Source organism: Pseudophryne corroboree, chromosome 3, assembly GCF_028390025.1.
Source record: "Pseudophryne corroboree isolate aPseCor3 chromosome 3, aPseCor3.hap2, whole genome shotgun sequence".
In the NCBI taxonomy this organism is placed as follows: domain Eukaryota; kingdom Metazoa; phylum Chordata; class Amphibia; order Anura; family Myobatrachidae; genus Pseudophryne; species Pseudophryne corroboree.
Window position 1 is genome coordinate 308873491 of NC_086446.1, and position 20576 is coordinate 308894066.

The 20576-nt window shown below is 45.6% G+C and overlaps 1 protein-coding gene across 2 annotated transcripts in view; it reads left to right on the forward strand.

Moving 5' to 3' along the window:
* Window positions 1-20576, forward strand: part of ODAD4 (outer dynein arm docking complex subunit 4) — a 152046-nt gene that overhangs the window by 37314 nt on the left and 94156 nt on the right. For both annotated transcript variants that reach the window (XM_063959401.1, XM_063959402.1), the window contains exon 3: window positions 1090-1243. In XM_063959401.1, the coding sequence (XP_063815471.1) occupies window positions 1090-1243 (154 nt within the window). The remainder of the gene's footprint in view (window positions 1-1089; window positions 1244-20576) is intronic.

The window sequence follows — 20576 nt, forward strand, 5'->3', positions numbered from 1 at the left end:
GAGGTCATACAGGCACGTGGAGGCCACACACATTACTGAGCCTCATTTTGACTTGTTTTAAGGACATTACATCAAAGTTGGATCAGCCTGTAGTGTGTTTTTTCCACTTGAATTTTGAGTGTGACTCCAAATCCAGACCTCCATGGGTTAATAAATTTGATTTCCATTGATAATTTGTGTGTGATTTTGTTGTCAGCACATTCAACTATGTAAAGAACAAAGTATTTAATAAGAATATTTCATTCATTCAGATCTTGGATGTGTTATTTTAGTGTTCCCTTTATTTTTTTGAGCAGTGTACAATGGAAAAATCAGCAAAAAATCTACAGTTTTGCAAAATATGAACTTACTACATTCATCACCATGGGGTATATTTACTAAACAGTGGGTTTCCAAAGCCTACGCTTTATCGGCGCCTTTGACCGCTGGATTTAAAAGGCAATAGCAGTAAATGCAAGACAAGCCTGATTTAGTGTTTATTGCTACTACAGTTTTCAGTTCAGCGGTCAAAGCTGATGAAAATCTGTAGCTTTGAAAACCTGCTGTTTTGTAAATATACCACATGTCTCTGTTTTATTGGGGTTTTTCAGTAAATTTGTGGGCCACAGAGGAAATAAGGGGAAACGGTGTGCAAAATAAATCCTAAAATAAAGTGACTGCTGAATTGATGCTGTGTGTCTACATGGTTGGGGCTATTATTTTATAAGTTACAGATTCACAGCAAAATCCTATATAACAAAAGGATAATGCTGCACCTCCCCTTTATGGGGGGGGGATTCAAGTGTTTTGCGCGCCAGTGGGCACTAGATACGACCAATGGCGCAATTCCACTGTTGCTCAGTTCAGGCGTGCACAGGCACCGGCGCTTGAAACTGCTGTTATGTTTTTCCGTCATTTTGATGGTCTGTTAACTAGTAAATTATTAATCTGTCAGTTTATTCTGACTTATTTGTAATGATCTGTACTTTGTTTTAAATTTGCATATTTTGACATATGTTATTTTGTAGGACCAGGTAAACAGTTAGAGACTCCTCTATCTACATAGCTTCTGTGTTTTTAATTAACTGAACCCCTCTTTCCTACTCACAGGGTCTTTACCAGAAAGCAGAGGCACTCTATGCCATGGGAGACTTTGAATTTGCCCTTGTGTTTTACCATAGAGGGTACAAGCTACGTCCTGAACTCCACATGTTTCGCTTGGGTATACAGAAGGCCCAGGAAGCCATAGAAAATTCAGTTGGAAGTAAGTATAGTTGTCTGGTCTTTCTATATTTTGCTTGTAACAAAGTAAGACTGACTTTACGCACTAGTATACATGCCCACAGCTTCTGTTATTAGCAATCTCCAAAAACCTTAACTGAACTGCATGTACAGAGAACCTAAGGCGCATGGCAAGGTGTCGACGGGTTATGTAGAAGCTCATATTTTTATCCCTCTTCTTTCTGCATCAGGGTGCATTGGTTTCCACAGGGAAAACATCGTTATGTAGAGTGGATCTTGATCCAAAGGCACCAACAGGCTACAGTGTTAGGCTGTCCCAGGATGCATTGGGGCCTCCTCTATAACCCCGCCTCCAGGTCCTGAGAGCTCAGTTTCGAGTTGGTGCCTGAAGCAGCAGGTCACCTAACAGGTGGGCTGCACTGGGCTTTTCTAAGAAGATTTCTTCTCTGGGCTGTCAGCCCTGTATGTCATGGTGACACTTCAGTGCTGCAGCTCCATCACCCCCCAAGCGGCGTTGCATACTCCCACAGCTCAGTTCCTGGGTACTTGCGGCAGAAACGTCCCGGCTTAGGCACAGAAAGTGGCAGGCTGCTCTCCTGGTACACGTGGCTGCTACAGGGAGAAGGTAAGAGGGTCCTCCAGGTGGGACCCGTCATGAAATCTCATTCTGACTGCGACCTAGGGGGAGGGGTCGCGACGCTGGCGTGGACACTGTCACGAGCAGGGACCCCATTAGACCACCAGGGCGTCTGAGTTCAGGTCGGGTGTACTAACACCCCATTTAATAATGCTCGCTAGTACCTGGGGAGGAAGCCCAGCATAGGGGAGTCGGCGCTTGACCTGTAGCCCCTCCCCCGGCCCAGGGTGCCATCTCCTCGCAGATTTCCCGCCCTGGAGTTGCCTCACTCTCTCCCTCACACCCTCACAGAGACACTGAGCCTAATTCAGACCTGATCGTAGCAGCAAATTTGTTAGCAGATGGGCAAAACCATGTGCACTGCGGGAGGCGGGGTGGGGGTGGGGGGTCAGATATAACATGTGCAGAGAGAGTTATATTTGGGTGGGTTATATTGTTTCTGTGCAGGGTAAATACTGGCTGCTTTATTTTTACACTGCAATTTATATTTCAGTTTGAACACACCCCACCCAAATCCAACTCTCCCTGCACATGTTATATCTTCCCCCCTGCAGTGCACATGGGGCCTAATTCATACCTGATCGTAGCCCTGCACAATTTTGCAGGGCTACGATCAGGCACTCTGACATGTGGGGGGATGCCCAGCACAGGGCTAGTCAGGCCCACACACCCCCATCCCCCGTAGAAGTACAAAAGCATCGCACAGCGGCGATGCTTTTGTACTTCAGGTGTAGCTCCCAGCCAGCGCAGCTTTTACGTGCTGGCCGGGAGCTACTCATCGCTGGCTGGGTCGCAGCGGCTGTGTGTGACGTCACGCAGCCGCTGCGGCCCGCCCCTCGCAGGGTCCGGCCACGCCTGCGTTGGCCGGTACCGCGCCCACAAAACGGCAGCCAAATGCCGCCGTGCCGCCCCCTCCCGCCCAGCGACTGCCTCTGCCTATCAATCAGGCAACAACAACCGTCGGCTGTCAGCCATGCACCGGTGCACTGCGGCGTCGGCGCATTCGCACGTCTGACCTGATTGCTGCACTGCGATGAACGGCAGCGTGCGATCAGGTCAGAATGATTCCCATGGTTTTGCCCATCTGCTAACAAATTTGCTGCTACGATCAGGTCTGAATTAGGCCCACTGGGCGCCATCTTACAGCATAGCAGCAGTAGCTGGTCTCTGGGATTACAGGCCAAAGTCTCCCATGTAAAGCCGCCTGAATACAGAGCCGTGTCTTTACATTCACTTTACATTCACTTGAGTATTCTACATGTCTTGACGCAGACAGCATTAGTTGAGAAAAAGTGTGCTGTTTACAGAATATAATGTACGAGTATTCTTACATAGCCTCCACGGACCACGCTGACTGGGCACAACTAAAGAAAGCTTTAGGACTACCTGGTGTGCACTGGCTCCTCCCACTAAGACCCTCCTCCAGACCTCAGTTAGATTCTTGTGCCCGGCTGAGCTGGATGCACACTAGGGGCTCTCCTGAGCACCTAGAAAGAAAGTATATTTAGGTTTTTTATTTTACAGTGAGATCTGCTGGCAACAGACTCACTGCAGCGAGGGACTAAGGGGAGAAGAAGCGAACCTACCTAACAGGTGGTAGTTTGGGATTCTTAGGCTACTGGACACCATTAGCTCCAGAGGGATCGACCGCAGGACCCGACCTTGGTGTTCGTTCCCGGAGCCGCGCCGCCGTCCCCCTTACAGAGCCAGAAGCATGAAGAGTCCGGAAAATCGGCGGCAGAAGACTTCGGTCTTCACCAAGGTAGCGCACAGCACTGCAGCTGTGCGCCATTGCTCCTCATGTACACCTCACACTCCGGTCACTGATGGGTGCAGGGCGCTGGGGGGGGGGCGCCCTGAGGGCAATATAAGACACCTTGGCTGGCAAATCATCACAATATATAGTCCCAGGGCTATATATGTGATAAATTACCCCTGCCAGAATCCATAAAAAAGCGGGAGAAAAGTCAGCCGAAAAAGGGGCGGGGCTTCTCCCTCAGCACACTGGCGCCATTTTTTCTTCACAGTGCAGCTGGAAGACAGCTCCCCAGGCTCTCCCCTGTAGTTTTCAGGCTCAAAGGGTTAAAAAGAGAGGGGGGGCACTAAATTTAGGCGCAATATATGTATACAAGCAGCTATTGGGGGGAAAAATCACTCAGTTATAGTGTTAATCCCTGCATTATATAGCGCTCTGTTGTGTGCTGGCATACTCTCTCTCTGTCTCTCCAAAGGACTTTGTGGGGTCCTGTCCTCAGTCAGAGCATTCCCTGTGTGTGTGCGGTGTGTCGGTACGGCTGTGTCGACATGTTGGATGAGGAAGGTTACGTGGAGGCGGAGCAGAGGCCGATAAATGGGATGTCGCCCCCTGTGGGGCCGACACCAGAGTGGATGGATAGGTGGAAGGTATTAACCGACAATGTTAACTCCTTACATAAAAGGCTGGATGACGTAACAGCTGTGGGACAGCCGGCTTCTCAGCCCGCACCTGCCCAGGCGTCTCAAAGGCCATCAGGGGCTCAAAAAACGCCCGTTACCTCAGATGGCAGACACAGATGTCGACACGGAGTCTGACTCCAGTGTCGACGAGGTTGAGACATATACACAATCCACTAGGAACATCCGTTACATGATCTCGGCAACGAAAAATGTGTTACGCATTTCTGACATGAACCCAAGTACCACATAAAAGGGGTTTTATTTATTGGGGAGAAAAAGCAGCCAGTGTTTTGTTCCCCCATCAGATGAATGAATGAAGTGTGTAAAGAAGCGTGGGTTCCCCTGATAAGAAACTGGTAATTTCTAAAAAGTTACTGATGGCGTACCCTTTCCCGCCAGAGGATAGGTCACGTTGGGAGATATCCCTTAGGGTGGATAAGGCGCTCACACGTTTGTCAAAAAAGGTGGCACTGCCGTCTTAGGATACGGCCACCTTGAAGGAGCCTGCTGATTAAAAGCAGGAGGCTATCCTGAAGTCTGTATATACACACTCAGGTTATATACTGAGACCTGCAATTGCCTCAGCATAAATAGTGCTGCTGCAGCGTGGTCTGATACACTGTCAGATAATATTAATACTCTAAGACAGGGATAATATTTTGCTAACATAGAGCATATTAAAGACGTCGTCTTATATATAAAGGATGCACAGAGGGATATTTGCCGGCTGGCATCCAGAATTAATGCAATGTCCATTCTGCCAGGAGGGTGTTAGAAACCCAGCAGTGGACAGGTGATGCTGCCTGTAAAAGGCACATGGAGATTCTGCCTTATAAGGGTGAGGAATTGTTTGGGGATGGTCTCTGGGACCTCGTATCCACAGCAACAGCTGGGAAGAAATTTTTTTACCTCAGGTTTCCTCACAGCCTAAGAAAGCACCGTATTTTCAGGTACAGTCCTTTCGGCTTCAGAAAAGCAAGCGGGTCAAAGGCGCTTCCTTTCTGCACAGAAGCAAGGGAAGAAGGAAAAAGCTGCACCAGCAGCCAGTTCCCAGGATCAAAAATCTTCCCCCGCTTCCTCTGAGTCCACCGCAAGACGCTGGGGCTCCACAGGTGGAGGGGCGCGTCTCGGGAACTTCAGCGACCAGTGGGCTTGCCCACAGGTGGATCCCTAGGTTCTGCAAGTAGTATCACAGGGATACAGGCTGGAGTTCGAGGCGACTCCCCCTCGCCGTTACCTCACATCAGCCTTGCCTGCTGCCCTCGGAGAAAGGGAGGTAGTACTGGCGGCAATTCACAAGCTGTACTTCCAGCAGGTGAAATCAAGGTACCCCTCCTTCAACAAGGCCGGAGTTACTGTTCCAAAATGTTGTGGTACCGAAACCAGACGGTTCGGTGAGACCCATTCTAAAATTGAAAGCCTTGAACACGTATATACGAAGGTTCAAGTTCAAAATGGAATCGCTCAGGGCGATTATTGCAAGCCTGGAGAATTTCAGGGTATCACTGGACATCAAGGATGCTTACCTGCATGTCCCTATTTACCCTCTTCACCAGGAGTACCTCAAAATTGTGGTACAGGATTGTCATTACCAATTCCAGACGTTGCCGTTGGTCTGTCCCCGGCACTGAGGTATTTACCAAGGTAATGGCCGAAATAATTGTCCCGTACTTGGACGATCTCCTTATAAAGGCGAGGTCCAGGGAGCAGTTGTTCGTCGGATTAGCACTATCTCGGGAAGTGCTACAACAGCACGGCTGGATTCTGAATATTCCAAAGTCGCAGCTGGTTCCTACGACGCGTCTACTGTTCCTGGGTATGGTTCTGGACACAGAACAGGATAAAAAGGGTTTCTCCCGAAGGAGAAGTCCAAGGAGTTGTCGTCTCTAGACAGAGACCTCCTAATACGTATACAGGTGTCGGTGCATCAATGCACGCGAGCCCTGGGAAAGATGGTAGCTTCTTACGAAGAAATTCCATTCGCCAGGTCCCATGCAAGGATTTTCCAGTGGGATATGTTGGACAAGTGGTCCGGGTCGCATCTTCAGATGCATCGGCGGATAACCCTGTCTCCAAGGGCCATGGTGTCGTGGTTGTGGTGGCTGCAGAGTGCTCATTTTCTAGGGGGCCGCAGATTCGGCATACAGGACTGGGTGCTGGTGACCATGGATGCCAGCCTTCGAGGCTGGGGGGCAGTCACACAGGGAAGAAACTTCCAAGGCTATGGAAAAGTCAGGAGACTTCCCTACACATACATATTCTGGAACTAAGGGCCATTTACAATGCCCTAAGTCAGGCTAGACCCCTGCTTCAACACGGACCAGTGCTGATCCAGTCAGACAACATCACGGCGGTCGCTCATGTAAACCGACAGGGCGGCACAAGAAGCAGGATGGCGATGGCAGAAGCCACAAGGATTCTCCGGTGGGCGGAAAATCATGTGTTAGCACTGTCGGCAGTGTTCATTCCCGGAGTGGACAACTGAGAAGTAGACTTTCTCAGAAGACACGACCTCCACCCAGGAGAGTGGGGACTTCATCCAGAAGTCTTCCAAATGATTGTACACCGTTGGGAAAGGCCACAGGTGGACATGATGGCGTCCTGCCTCAACTAAAAGTTACAAAGATATTGCGCCAGTCCAAGGACCCTCAGGCGATAGCTGTGGACGCTCTGGTAACACCGTGGGTGTACCAGTCGGTGTATGTGTTCCCTTCTCTGCCTCTCTTACCCAGGGTAATGAGAATAATAAGAAGGAGAGGAGTAAGAACTATACTCATTGTTCCGGGTTGGCCAAGAAGAGCTTGGTAACCAGAACTCCAAGAAATGATCTCAGAGGACCCATGGCCTCTGCCGCTCAGACAGGACCTGCTGCAGCAGGGGGCCTGTCTGTTCCAAGACGTACCGCGGCTGCGTTTGACGGCATGGCGGTTGAACGCCGGATCCTGAAGGAAAAGGGAATTCCGGAGGAAGTTATCCCTACGCTATTTAAAGCTAGGAAAGAAGTGAACGCAAACCATTATCACCGCATATGGCGGAAATATGTTGCGTACTGTGAGGCCAGGAAGGCCCCAAAGGAGAAATTTCAGCTAGGTCGATTTCTGCACTTCCTACAGTCAGAGGTGACTATGGGCCTAAAATTGGGTTCCGTTAAGGTCCAGATTTCGGCTCTATCGATTTTCTTCCAAAATTGAACTGGCTTCACTGCCTGAAGTTCAGGCTTTTGTTAAGGGAGTGCTGCATAGTCAGCCCCCGTTTGTGCCTCCAGTGGCACCGTGGGATCTCAACGTGGTGTTGGATTCCCTGAAGTCGCATTGGGTTAAGCCACTTAAATCCGTGGAGCTATAATACCTCACGTGGAAAGTGGTCATTCTGTGGGCCTTGGCGTCGGCCAGGAGGGTATCAGAATTGGCGGCTTTGTCATACAAAAGCCCTTATCTGTATTTTATATGGATAAGGCGGAATTGAGGACTCGTTCCCAATTCCTTCCTAAGGTGGTATCCGTTTTTCATGTGAACCAGCCTATTGTGGTGCCTGCGGCTACTTGGGACTTGGAGGATTCCAAGTTACTGGACGTAGTCAGGGCCCTGAAAAGTATATGTTTCCAGGACAGCTGGAGTCAGGTAAACTGACTCGCTATTTCTCCTGTATGCACCCAACAAGCTGGGTGCTCCTGCTTCTATGCAGACGATTGCTCGCTGGATCTGTAGCACGATTCAACTTGCACATTCTGCGGCTGGACTGCCGCACCCTAAATCTGTAAAAGCCCATTCCACGAGGAAAGTGGGCTCTTCTTGGGCGGCTGCCCGAGGGGTCTCGGCTTTACAACTTTGCCGAGCTGTTACTTGGTCGGGTTCAAACACTTTTTGCAAGAGTCTACAAGTTTGATACCCTGGCTGAGGAGGACCTAGAGTTTGCTCATTCGGTGCTGCAGAGTCATCCGCACTCTCCCGCCCGTTTGGGAGCTTTGGTATAATCCCCATGGTCCTTACGGAGTCCCAGCATCCACTTAGGACGTCAGAGAAAATAAGATTTTACTCACCGGTAAATCTATTTCTCGTAGTCCGTAGTGGATGCTGGGCGCCCATCCCAAGTGCGGATTGTCTGTGATAGGGTAATAAATCTATTCAGGTCGGATTATGAACTCTCTTCAGTCATCAGTCAGAATGCTGTTCCCCTTTAGCAACCGGTTGGAGGTCAATGAATGATAAAATGACACAAATTCATTGTGTAACCGAAGCAAATCATAAGTGACCCGCTTGAGGGCCGTCATGGCTTTATTATTTATAGCTTGAACACAAAGGGTTTATGCTTGCCAATACATTTTAGCCAATCAGAATACACCATGTATGTCTTGAATACATCGATTGTCATACAATGTTAGAAGTGGCAACTAGGACAGCCTTGAAAATGGTTATTATTTCGTTTATCAGTCTTTCGGACATAAACTCAAAAGATTTCTTTCTTTATTTTTCTCAATTAGCCTTGGATATATCTGGTGTTGCTTTGTCCGTCCTGGATACATTTCCAATACATTTAATGTTGCATTTGTCTTGTACAAGTCATGCCTTAAAACAAGATTATTCAGCAAATATAGTATTCTGACCAGCTCTGCACATTTTTCTTAAGGACATATCAACTCATTTTGTGATTAACAGTAAATATCTTAATAAATGCGAAAAACGTGAATCAATATATATTTGCCATTTAAAAGGAAGCTCCTACACCATCATTTCCCCTCTTTTTGATTCCACTTTTTCTCCCTATTCTACCTACACTATCTACCTAGGCCTGAACTATTCCCTTTCAGTAAACCAGTCCCCTGGACTTATAGTCCAAACCTTGGGGATTACCCCTAACAACAAACAAAGGATAAGCAACTTCATTCTTCTGGTTGGAGAGTCACTGTCAACTTCTTCGAGTGGGATGCATGTAATCAAGTATCACGACCTTTCATCTTAATTTAAGGTAGACATGGTTAGCAGCACTTGATATGGACCATCATATCTTGGTTCAAAGGTCTTTCTCACATGTCTCTTTAAATAGACCCAATCTCCTGGATTTAGCTTATGCGTAGCTGATCCTTCTGGGTCTGGAATGGAAGAAAACACTCGGCAATGGAGGTTAGTCAATGTTTTACAGACCTCCTGTACATAACCTGTAAAAATCATCATGATTATGTTGTAATTGTTGTGGATAATAACAATCTGTTCTTAGAGCTGACCCAAACAATATTTATATGGAGTCAGTTTACTAGGTTTCATGGGTGTGGTCCTAATATTAAACAAGACTATAGGTAGGCATTCTGGACAAGTTCTTTTGGTTTCTGTCATTTTCTGTAGTTTTAGCTTAAGGTCAAAGTTCAGATGTCCCCCCTCCCACTCGCCTGGGGCTGGTAAAGCATATGGAAGGCCTGCTGTACCCCCAAATCTTTCATTATATGCTGCATGACTTCTCCCGTGAAATGTGTACCTCTATCTGATTCTATAACCTCAGGTATCCCAAATCCACATACTACTTCTGCTATCAGTTTCTTTGCAGTGGTTTTTGCTGTGGCTTTGCTTACTGGCCAGGCTTCGGCCCAGTGACTAAACATGTCCGTTGCTATGGACTGCTTCGTCGCCACTGTATATCAGTTTCTTTGTAGTCTTTCAAATGGGTAAGAGGCTTTGGGTATAGTTCCTAGAGGTGTCTTGGTTCTTTGTCCTGGATTGCTGATTCCACAGATCCAGCATCCTGCTACAAAGTTTGTTGCAGCTTTATTGAAGCCTGGGGCTATCCAATGCTATTGTACTCTATTCACCGTGGCTTCCTTTGAATGGTGTACTTGTCCATGAGCTACTTGTAACATAGGTGGAAATAGAGCTGCTGGTAGACAGTACTTCAATTCTCTTGACTTCCAAAGTCCATGTTCATCTTCTTCTGCCCCCAATCGTCTCCATTTCTCCTTTTCTCCTTGTGATGCTTGTTGTTGAATTTTGATCAGCTCCTGTTCACTAGGCATTTGCTTCACAGCTTGAGCTACGAAGACTTGCTCAAGTTCTTTTGATTTTAAGGCAATTCTCTTGGCTTCTGCATCTGCAAATGCATTTCCTTTAGCTTCCATGGTTTGGCTCTTAGTATGTGCTTGTACCTTGATTATTCCAATTCTTTTAGGTAGTTCCAATGTTCTGAAGAGTTCCATAATCAAACTGGCATGTTTGATGGGTTTTCCGTTTGCACTTTTGAAGTCCCTACTTTTCCATATAACAGCGTAATCCTGGGACTAGATGTTAGCTGTCATGTTTTCAGCATGTATGCAGGCTTTGGTCATTGCTATGAGTTCTGCTTCTTGTGCTGTCATTCTTGGTAGCAATGCTCCAGAGTCTATGACTTCAGTTTCAGTTGTTACTGCATATCCTGTCTTTGGGGATCCATTATCATAATATCTTGATCCATCGACGAACAGGTTCATGTCTGGATTGTCCAATGGTGTATCTTGGACATTAGGGAGAGGTAAAGTCTCTAATTCCATGAGGGCTAAGCAATCGTGTGGAGATGATTGTGTTGTATTCTCTGCGTCTGTAGCAGCAATTTCCTCTTCATCTGACGATTCACCATCATTACCATCTTCCCCTGTCCTCCCCTCTTTTGAATCGTTGATGGGAAGGAGTGTGGCTGGGTTTAGTACAGTGCATCTTGTGATGGTGACATGGGAGGCGCTTAACAGTGCTACTTCATATTTGGTAAGTCTGGCTGCAGAAAGATGCTTAGTTTTTGCTTGACTTAATATTTCTGTTACAGCGTGAGGTACCTGTATACACAGTGTAATCAGGCAATCCCAATGCTGGGGCTGTTATTATGGTTTGCTTTAGTTGTCTTACTGCTTCTTCAATGGTGTCCCTGTTTTCTGCTGACGCCTCCTTTTTTTTTATTAATTCATATAGGGGTTGCATCAGTAATGAGGCTGAGGGTATCCATTCTCAGCAATAACCAATAAGGCCCAGAAAAGCTCTGATTTCATTTAATGTTCTTGGGGTTTTTGCTTGAGTTATTGCCTTTGTTCTTTTATCAGTAAGATGCCTTGTTCCTTGAGATATGCAGTGTCCTAAGAAGACAACTTTTTTCTGTACTAGCTGAAGCTTGTCTTTTGACACTCTGCAATCTTCTTCTGCCAAAAAGATGAGTAGTGATACTGTTTCCTTTTTTTTTGCACTTCTCTTCTGTCTGTGCAGCAATAAGCAGATCATCGACATATTGAACTAACTGGGTGTCTGTAAAGTGTGGTCTCCATTTCTGCAGGATTAATGCCATTGCCTCTGAGAAATCTGATGGACTAGTGGCTCCCCCTTGGGGTAATTGTGTCCCACCATATTGTTTACCTTCGTGAGTGAATATTAGAAACTTCTGGCTTTCCCATTCATCAGTAGATAATCTGATTTTCCCTCCTTTTGAATCTTGAGATTCAACACCTTTATTGATTAATGTTGGAAAAGGGTTGCTGCGTTGAGGGTAATACATCTTCTGATGGTTACTTGTCGCATTTTGGCAGTGCTACTTCATACATGGTCAGCCTTGCCACTGACAGGTGTTTGGTTCTTGCTTGTTGAAGTTTCTCTGTACCTGCATGTGGACCCTGGATGATAAGTTCATGATTCAGCACTATGCCTGTGCTCTTGTCCTCTTCTAGGACTTCTGATTCATCACTGTGTCTGTGCTCTTATACTCTTCTAGGGCTGTTGCTGCTATCACTGCTCTGATGCCGGTAGGTGCTCTGTGATTACCGCTGTCAAGTTTGCTTAAGTTGTAGGCCACTGGTCTTCACCTCAGTCCATGATTTTGCATAAGGACTTCTATGTATGGCCTCCTTCTTTAATAGTCAGGTAGTTCTAGGGCTTGAGATGAGGCAACTGCTGTTTCCAACTGTTCAATAGCCTAATTCATCTGTTGCTGTATGTAGGATGCGGACCCTCCTCCCTTTCAGTGTTGTCATACAATGCTTGCATGTAGACTGGTGCTAGAGGTATCCGTGTTCTGTAGTGTCCTACTAGGCCCAGGAATGATCATCTGACTTGCTTGACACTAGTTGGCATCTTAGCTTGCAATCTGAATCTTTTCCTTTTCACTTTTGTTAGATGTCTGGTACCTTGAGTGTCCTAGGAAGATTAACTCTTGCTTGACTAGCTGCAATTTCTCCTTCTGAGGCTCTGCAGTCTTGGTCTTTCAGAAACTTCACTAAGGACACTGCCCCTTCTTGGTGCTTCTTTTAGTAGTGGTGGCAATCAGCAGTTCATTCACATCCTGTATTTAGCTGTGTGTTTTGTGGATATATCACTTGGTGATATAGCCCCTCCACAGGGCTATTCCTAGTCCAGTAGTATTGCTTCCTTTCTTCTACAACTGGTACTGCGGGAATGAGCCAATACTGAACTTCTGTTTTAACTTGCTTCTAAATGGCTTTTTGTTCTTTCCTTTGATAAGTTGCTGGAAAGTTAAACTTCTGCTGGTGTGTACTGTATTCTCCTTGGATAAGCTTTAGTACATTGTGCTTCAGCAAAGTCACTGGACATGTACTCCGAGGTCAAGAATTGGGCTGGTATTGGTGACTGCATTTCTCTCATCTCCTGTCCCTTTAAGAATTTCTGATATCACCAGTTCTTGTGGTATCTCCCTCTGCTGTCTTCTGCGTGTGCCGGCTCCAGCATTCATTAGGCACAAACGTATTTCTCCAGTGGGCAAGGTGACTGTAATCATACCTTCTGCTGTTTCTTCTGGAGACATTATGTTCACTGGGGAGTACCTGAAGAAGCTTGTACTTCATATTGGCAGAAGAAGCATCATTAATTTGTTTTCTGGAACTTTTTCTGTCTTGTTCCTTATTATTTGCTTTAAACCCCGGAGCTTCTGTTGCTTTAAATCATGGCATTATCTCTGTAGTCTTGCCAGGTAGTACTGACCACTTGTCAGATGTCTTTCTTTGTCCTTCTTAAAGCAGACTTCCTTTAGTCTCCAAACTTTCATGCAACCTTCATATTGTTTCTCAACTTTTCTTTTTTCCAATCACCTCTCTTTATGATTCATTCATTATTCTTCATACTTTGTCCTTTCTTCACTTGCATATTCTTTCTCACTGCTGCTGGCATGTAATTTTCTTAGTCCAAGTCCACCCAGGCTGGTGTTTAACATAATGATGTTTATGCTGGGAGTTGTTGTTCCTCTTTGTCTTACTTTTCCAGTGAGAGATAGTCTTGTATAGCAGCTTGTATTTCAGGTTACATCTTTGCTTTCTTGCAAGGGTAGGGCTTAACCTCCCAATCCAGTCGTTGCAATGGCTTGATCTGTAAGTAAACGTAGAGGAATCTGGTTGTGCATAAAAACAGCTCTTGAAACCCTTGGGTCTCCTGTAGGTAAAGTCACTTTTATCGAACTGCCAGTGGTGACTGAGTACACTGTTGCCGACACAGGAGTTGCACACTTTCATATTCTATCATCTTGTGTGTCGTATAGTGACTTTATCATAGTAAGTTCTGATGGACTCAGTCTTTTCCTGTTTCAAATCTGGGGCTGCTGGTGCCCTGAGTGTCTGTGCATGACACCATCTCTTAAGTCTTGTCATGTACATCATTCCACTTTCAAACGTTGTTCTATTTTTCTCTGTCGGAACGTCCGTTATGGCTGGGCAATCATCTACTGCATCTGCTTTTAACATGGTGCTTACTGTTTGGGCAGTTGCTGGTCCTAGTATAGCCTCACACAACTGGTGGTAGTCGACCCATGCCGGTGTCCATATGGTTTGAATTCTTTCCATATAGGCATAAACTGCTATTGGGTTTTATCTAGGATCTGGGGACTCTGCAACTATATTTGCGAGGTCATTGCCATACCATGGTTTGTGGTGTTGGCTCTGTACGATGTATGGTTCGTTCGTCCTGGCTGCATTATCTGGGTTGCGTATTCTCTGTACTTGTGCTGGATACAGAGAAACAGGCAATGATGACCGTCTTTCAGTATTTCTAGTCGCATAGATATCTTGGCATGGTGGTTCATGGTGTGAAATCCAGTTTCCACAATTTGGGCAATGTTCATATCCTTCTGGAACGCAAAACTGACATACCGGACACAATCTTTCTGGAAAATATGTCAGTTTATTCTGTACATTATGCACCTGGGCATGAAAAGCTGTAGAGGCTGTGTCTTGACCCCTTGCTTCTCCTCTTCACCTGATTTGCACCCTTTCGCCTATAGTTCCTGATTGTGGACAATTGTTTACTGGACTCAGCTTGATTGCAGGTGTCTACCACTCGTTTAAACATGAGGGAAGCATTAGGTAGAAAATTTCTTTGCTTTAACCTTGTTGGGGTTTCTTGTGATGAAGTATCAGGACACTGGGGCATACTCTGTACACATAGCTCAGGTAAATCATTCGGATTTTCAACCACAGATCCTTCTAAGATAGGGCTGATTATTCGTCACTCTTTTCCTTGCTCGTATCTTTTTAATTTCACTGTTAGTGAGCTTGTAGGTAATTTCATTCTGTTCATACTATGGGTACCTTGGTGTGCATGCATGTCTGGGTATAGGGGTGGGGTATAGTGTGCAGGTGCTGTTGCTGCAATTACAGGCAGTGAGTTTAACGCTGGTTGTGGTGCTATTGAGTACTCTGGTACAATGGGGAAATCATTTTCCTCATCTCTTCTTCTATTCTCTGCTCCTAATTCTTTTGCTACAGTGATCCAGATGGATGCTTGATCTCTACTATTATGTTTAATTATCCAACTCTTGTTACAGGAGGCAAATTTTTCCCATTTCTCTAGGTCAAGTGTCCCCTCTGACGGGAAGCCTGCTCTTTTGAAAATTTTACTTATCCCTTTCAAAGCTTTATTACCCTCCCTGTTATTAACAATATCCACGGGTTTGTCGGGCCCTGACATCTTTACAGACCGCGCTCCCATGCCTGGGTGAACGTGCGCGGAACCCCTCCTGATGTGGTATTTTAGTAACTCCTTATGAGGGACTTAAAATCTCCTTTTAAAGCTTTTTTTTTTTTCCTTGTTATTAACAATATCCACGGGTTTGAACCCATCCTGATGTGGTATTTTAGTAACTCCTTATGAGGGAATTAAAATCTCCTTTTAAAGCTTTTTCTTCCCTCCTTGTTATTAACAATATCCACGGGTTTGAACCCATCCTGATGTGGTATTTTAGTAACTCCTTATGAGGGAATTAAAATCTCCTTTTAAAGAATCTCTATCTAGGTCAAGTGTCCCCTCTGACGGGAAGCCTGCTCTTTTGAAATTCCTTTCAGAGATCCATTACCCTCCCTGTTATTAACAATATCCACGGGTTTGAACCCATCCTGATGTGGTATTTTAATAACTCCTTTTGAGGGAATTAAAATCTCCTTTTAAAGAATCTCTAAAAGAGCTTCTTCAATCCGTCTGTGGACAAATGACTGGGGTTGTAGTGTTGCCCCTTCCTCCCTGTGTTGGTGGAGAATTTGTTAGTACTGCTCCCCAAGTGAGACCTGCATAATAGATTATTTCTTCTGGATCACTGAGATGCGTCCCTAATATTATTGTTAAGTTACTCCAAGGGTCTATCCCCCTGCCTATATGGACTCCTGCTTGTATCAGTATCCCTGTTGTAGTTTAATGCTTGTTTCTCTTCAGAAAGTAACAGCTAACACCGGGAATGCTTGGATGTGAGAAATACCTATCAGTGTGTGTAGGAGAATCTAGTTTCATTATTCAGCAGACAACCCGACTCCCCCCCACCTTTTCAAAAGCATATTGACAGAGTACATATAACAGTGCAAGGATACAAAAACAAAGATGACAGTAAATCCTATATCTGTTATCTGCGTGCACGGCAGCTGTTTGAGACTGCACGGCACATGGGTCTTAGACCTGGAATTATGTGGTTCCTAGGCCAATAGGTTATGATGTTAAATCAATCATTCTTAATGTAATGTTCCAACAATTCTCTTTTTAAAATGACACCCTTTTGTACAATAAAATTCATCATCATTTTCCACATAACCAAATGAGACTGCAGTGCTTGTAATTGCCAGCAATCTTGGTGCTACAGACCCTTTGTATTTTCTTAACACAACAACACAGGTACAAGATTTGCATATACCTCTTTGGTTATTTATCAATTCAAACTGGTTATCAGCATTAGAACATATCTTGGCCATGCGCCACCTTTATAAAACGGCTCTATTTTCTTAATAAACATGCATTAGTACTTGCACAATTTAAAGTTTTCTGCATACTTGATTAATTCCCCCTGTGCACTTGTGACAAATTATCTGAAATTATTTACCCACAATTCAACAATATAACATAATTCAACAATATAACATAATTCAACAATATAACATACTTCAACAATATAACATACATCATGGTACCTTAAAAAAATTTCTTCTGACTGACGCTGGGCTCTTTAAGATATTCTCTGACCTTCTCGACTGGACTTCCCCTTGATTTACACAAGAAGCGCTGAGTTCAAGTGAGCAGGTAGAAATCTACACAATAAATCTCACTTACCGTTTTTTTTGTTATCAGCGGTTCCTGAAAGATCAGAGGATTTATTGCCAGTGGAGGAGATGCTGGAATATCCCGGACGAGATCCCCAAATGATAGGGTAATAAATCTATTCAGGTCGGATTATGAACTCTCTTCAGTCATCAGTCAGAATGCTGTTCCCCTTTAGCAACCGGTTGGAGGTCAATGAATGATAAAATGACACAAATTCATTGTGTAACCGAAGCAAATCATAAGTGACCCGCTTGAGGGCCGTCATGGCTTTATTATTTATAGCTTGAACACAAAGGGTTTATGCTTGCCAATACATTTTAGCCAATCAGAATACACCATGTATGTCTTGAATACATCGATTGTCATACAATGTTAGAAGTGGCAACTAGGACAGCCTTGAAAATGGTTATTATTTCGTTTATCAGTCTTTCGGACATAAACTCAAAAGATTTCTTTCTTTATTTTTCTCAATTAGCCTTGGATATATCTGGTGTTGCTTTGTCCGTCCTGGATACATTTCCAATACATTTAATGTTGCATTTGTCTTGTACAAGTCATGCCTTAAAACAAGATTATTCAGCAAATATAGTATTCTGACCAGCTCTGCACATTTTTCTTAAGGACATATCAACTCATTTTGTGATTAACAGTAAATATCTTAATAAATGCGAAAAACGTGAATCAATATATATTTGCCATTTAAAAGGAAGCTCCTACACCATCATCTGCAATACTTGTTTATAGTTATTGCCTAACTAAAGGGTTATTGTTGAGCCATCTGTTGAGAGGCTCAGTTATATTTCATACTGTTAACTGGGTATAGTATAACGAGTTATACGGTGTGATTGGTGTGGCTGGTATGAGTCTTACCCGGGATTCAAAATCCTTCCTTATTGTGTCAGCTCTTCTGGGCACAGTATCCTAACTGAGGTCTGGAGGAGGGTCTTAGTGGGAGGAGCCAGTGCACACCAGGTAGTCCTAAAGCTTTCTTTAGTTGTGCCCAGTCTCCTGCGGAGCCGCTAATCCCCATGGTCCTTACGGAGGCCCAGCATCCACTACGGACTACGAGAAATAGATTTACCGGTGAGTAAAATCTTATTATACATATAATCCATGGAAGCAGCCCGGCACTCCGCTGTCCCCGTAGGGGTATCGCTCCGGTGCCCTCCTAGGGGTATGGTGGCCCCAATATGCAGAAGAGAGGGTGACGGCGGCACTCAGAGTCTTTCACAACGAGATGAATCAAAGCAAATAGTGCATTTATTGTCAACGTTTCGGGGGACGGACCCCCTTCCTCAGGACACTGCAGTGTCCTGAGGAAGGGGGTCCGTCCCCCGAAACGTTGACAATAAATGCACTATTTGCTTTGATTCACCTCGTTGTGAAAGACTCTGAGTGCCGCCGTCACCCTCTCTTCTATCTATATATATATATATATATATATATATATATATATATTAAATACAGTGCAGCTTTCATTGTGATAATAATTTCTGCATTACCTACGACTGTGTGCCTGTATCTGCTGTGTGGTTTCAATCTCAGTGTTTCCCAGATATAACTGTCACTATATTCTTTACCCCAAGGGCTAGGTGCTTCTGGGTCCGCTGATATAGTGCGACACACTGTTTATCCAATACATATATTCTACTGTGTACTCCGTCACATAATACCGGTTTTATTCGCAGGTATTGTACTCTGTCTGGCCTTATCGTACTAAGGGGGTCATTCCGAGTTGATCGCTAGCTGCAATCGTTCGCTGTGCAGCGATGAGGCAAAAAAAGGCACTTCTGCGCATGCGTATGCGGCGCAGTGCTCACGCGCGTCGTACTTTTACAACGGCCGATGTAGTTTCACACAGGATCTAGCTAAGTTTTTCAGTCGCACTGCTGACCGCAGAGTGATTGACATGAAGTGGGCGTTTTTGGTGGCAACTGACCGTTTTCAGGGAGTGTTTGACAAAACGCAGGCGTGCCAGGAAACACGCAGGCGTGGCTGGGCGAACGCAGGGCGTGTTCGTGACGTCAATCTGCAAGGGAAAATCCTCATCAGTAACACAGGATTTAGTGTCTGACAGGACCGTATGTCCCCCCCCCCCCTCCTCCCTTTCTGATGAAACATCAGAGAGGATTGTGGACTGTGAGGAGGAAGCAGTCCACTTAAAGGACCCAGGGACACAGGAGTGACCTGGGGTCGATTTTTGTCTCACAGATGACTGATTTTTTTGCAGCTGGTTAGACAGATGAATTGCAGCTGCTGCCACCGCTTTTATCCCCACTACTAGACCTTCCCACAGAAGGCAGAAGGTCCCGCTTTTCATGCCTTTTGGCCTCAAGAGAAAGCAAAAGGTCAGGCATATCCGAGACAATCTCGTGCCCCAAAACCACAAAGCCCAAGGCAAAACAACCCTGGGTGGCCCATCAGCCTGCTTCAAAACATGATAAGCCTGCTGCATGACAGGGCGGGCCTCTCCCTGGGAGACCCCAGGGTGGGAGGCTGACTTCTACAGTTGCCCATGTCTGGTTAAAGACCACTTCAAACGCATGGGTACTGGAAGTTGTCTGTCACGGGACGTCCCCCTCGCCAGTTTTGCACTACAGCCCTCCTTTCGGATCCGTTGAAGGTGCAAACTCTACAAACTGTGGTGAGTTTCCCTCCTGAGTACAGGAGTGATTATGCCGGTACCTCAGCCCAGAGAGGCAGAGTTTATTACTCGACCCTGATTCTGGTCCAGAAACTCAATTGGTCCTTCTGGCCTATACTAAATCTCAAATATTTGGACAAGTTTGTGAAAGTACCATATGGAAACACTGCACTCAATTGTACTGGCTTTGGAACCCGGAGACTATATGTTATCCCTAGATATACAGGATGCATACCTGCATATTCCTATTACCATGTCGCATCAGCAGTTTCTGCAGTTTGCTATTGGCAACCTTCACTACCAATTCCAGGCTCTGCCGTTTGGACTGTCTACGGCTCCTCGGATCTTCACCAAGGTCATGGCCGTGATGATGGCCCACCTCCGTTGCCAGGGAGTCAGAATCCTGACGTATTTGAAGGACCTGCTGATTCTGGCAAATTCCCACGAAGTCCTCCTCAGTCATTTGCAACTGATGGTAACCTTCCTGCAAGCCCACGGGTGGCTTATCAATTGGAAGAAGCCCTCGCTGGTCCCAGCTTAGAGCATGGTGCAGGACATGCACTCAAGGACATGCACAGAGCACTCAAGGACACTTGGAGCACTCAAGGACATGCACAGTCAGAGACTGTTTCTGTCTCCAGAAAAGTCCTGAAGCTTCAGGACAGGATATGATGCTCCCTTCGTCGCCCCAAAGTGTCGATACACTCTGTGATGCAAGTACTTGGCCTGATGGTGTCGGCTTTCGACATCTTAGAGTATGCTCCAGTTCATTCCCGCCCACTGCAGAGTGGGACGGACTACCTCATTGGATCAGATCTCATGGTTTCTTTCACTCCGGAGGTTCGTCTTTCGCTGACCTGGTGGCTCCAGGACCAGCAATTGAGCAGGGGCCGTTCCTTCTGGATCCCCGACTGGGTCCTGCTGACAACGGCTGCCAGTCTGAAGGGATCGGGAGCGGTGTTGGAGCAATTCTCTTTTCAGGGTCGCTGGACCAAGGAGGACTCCTTCCTCCTGATAAACATTCTAGAGCTTAGGGCAGTGTTCAATACACTATCTTTCGCCCTGCCTCTAGTACAGAACAGGCCTGTTCAAGTACGGTCAGACAACACCACCACCGTGA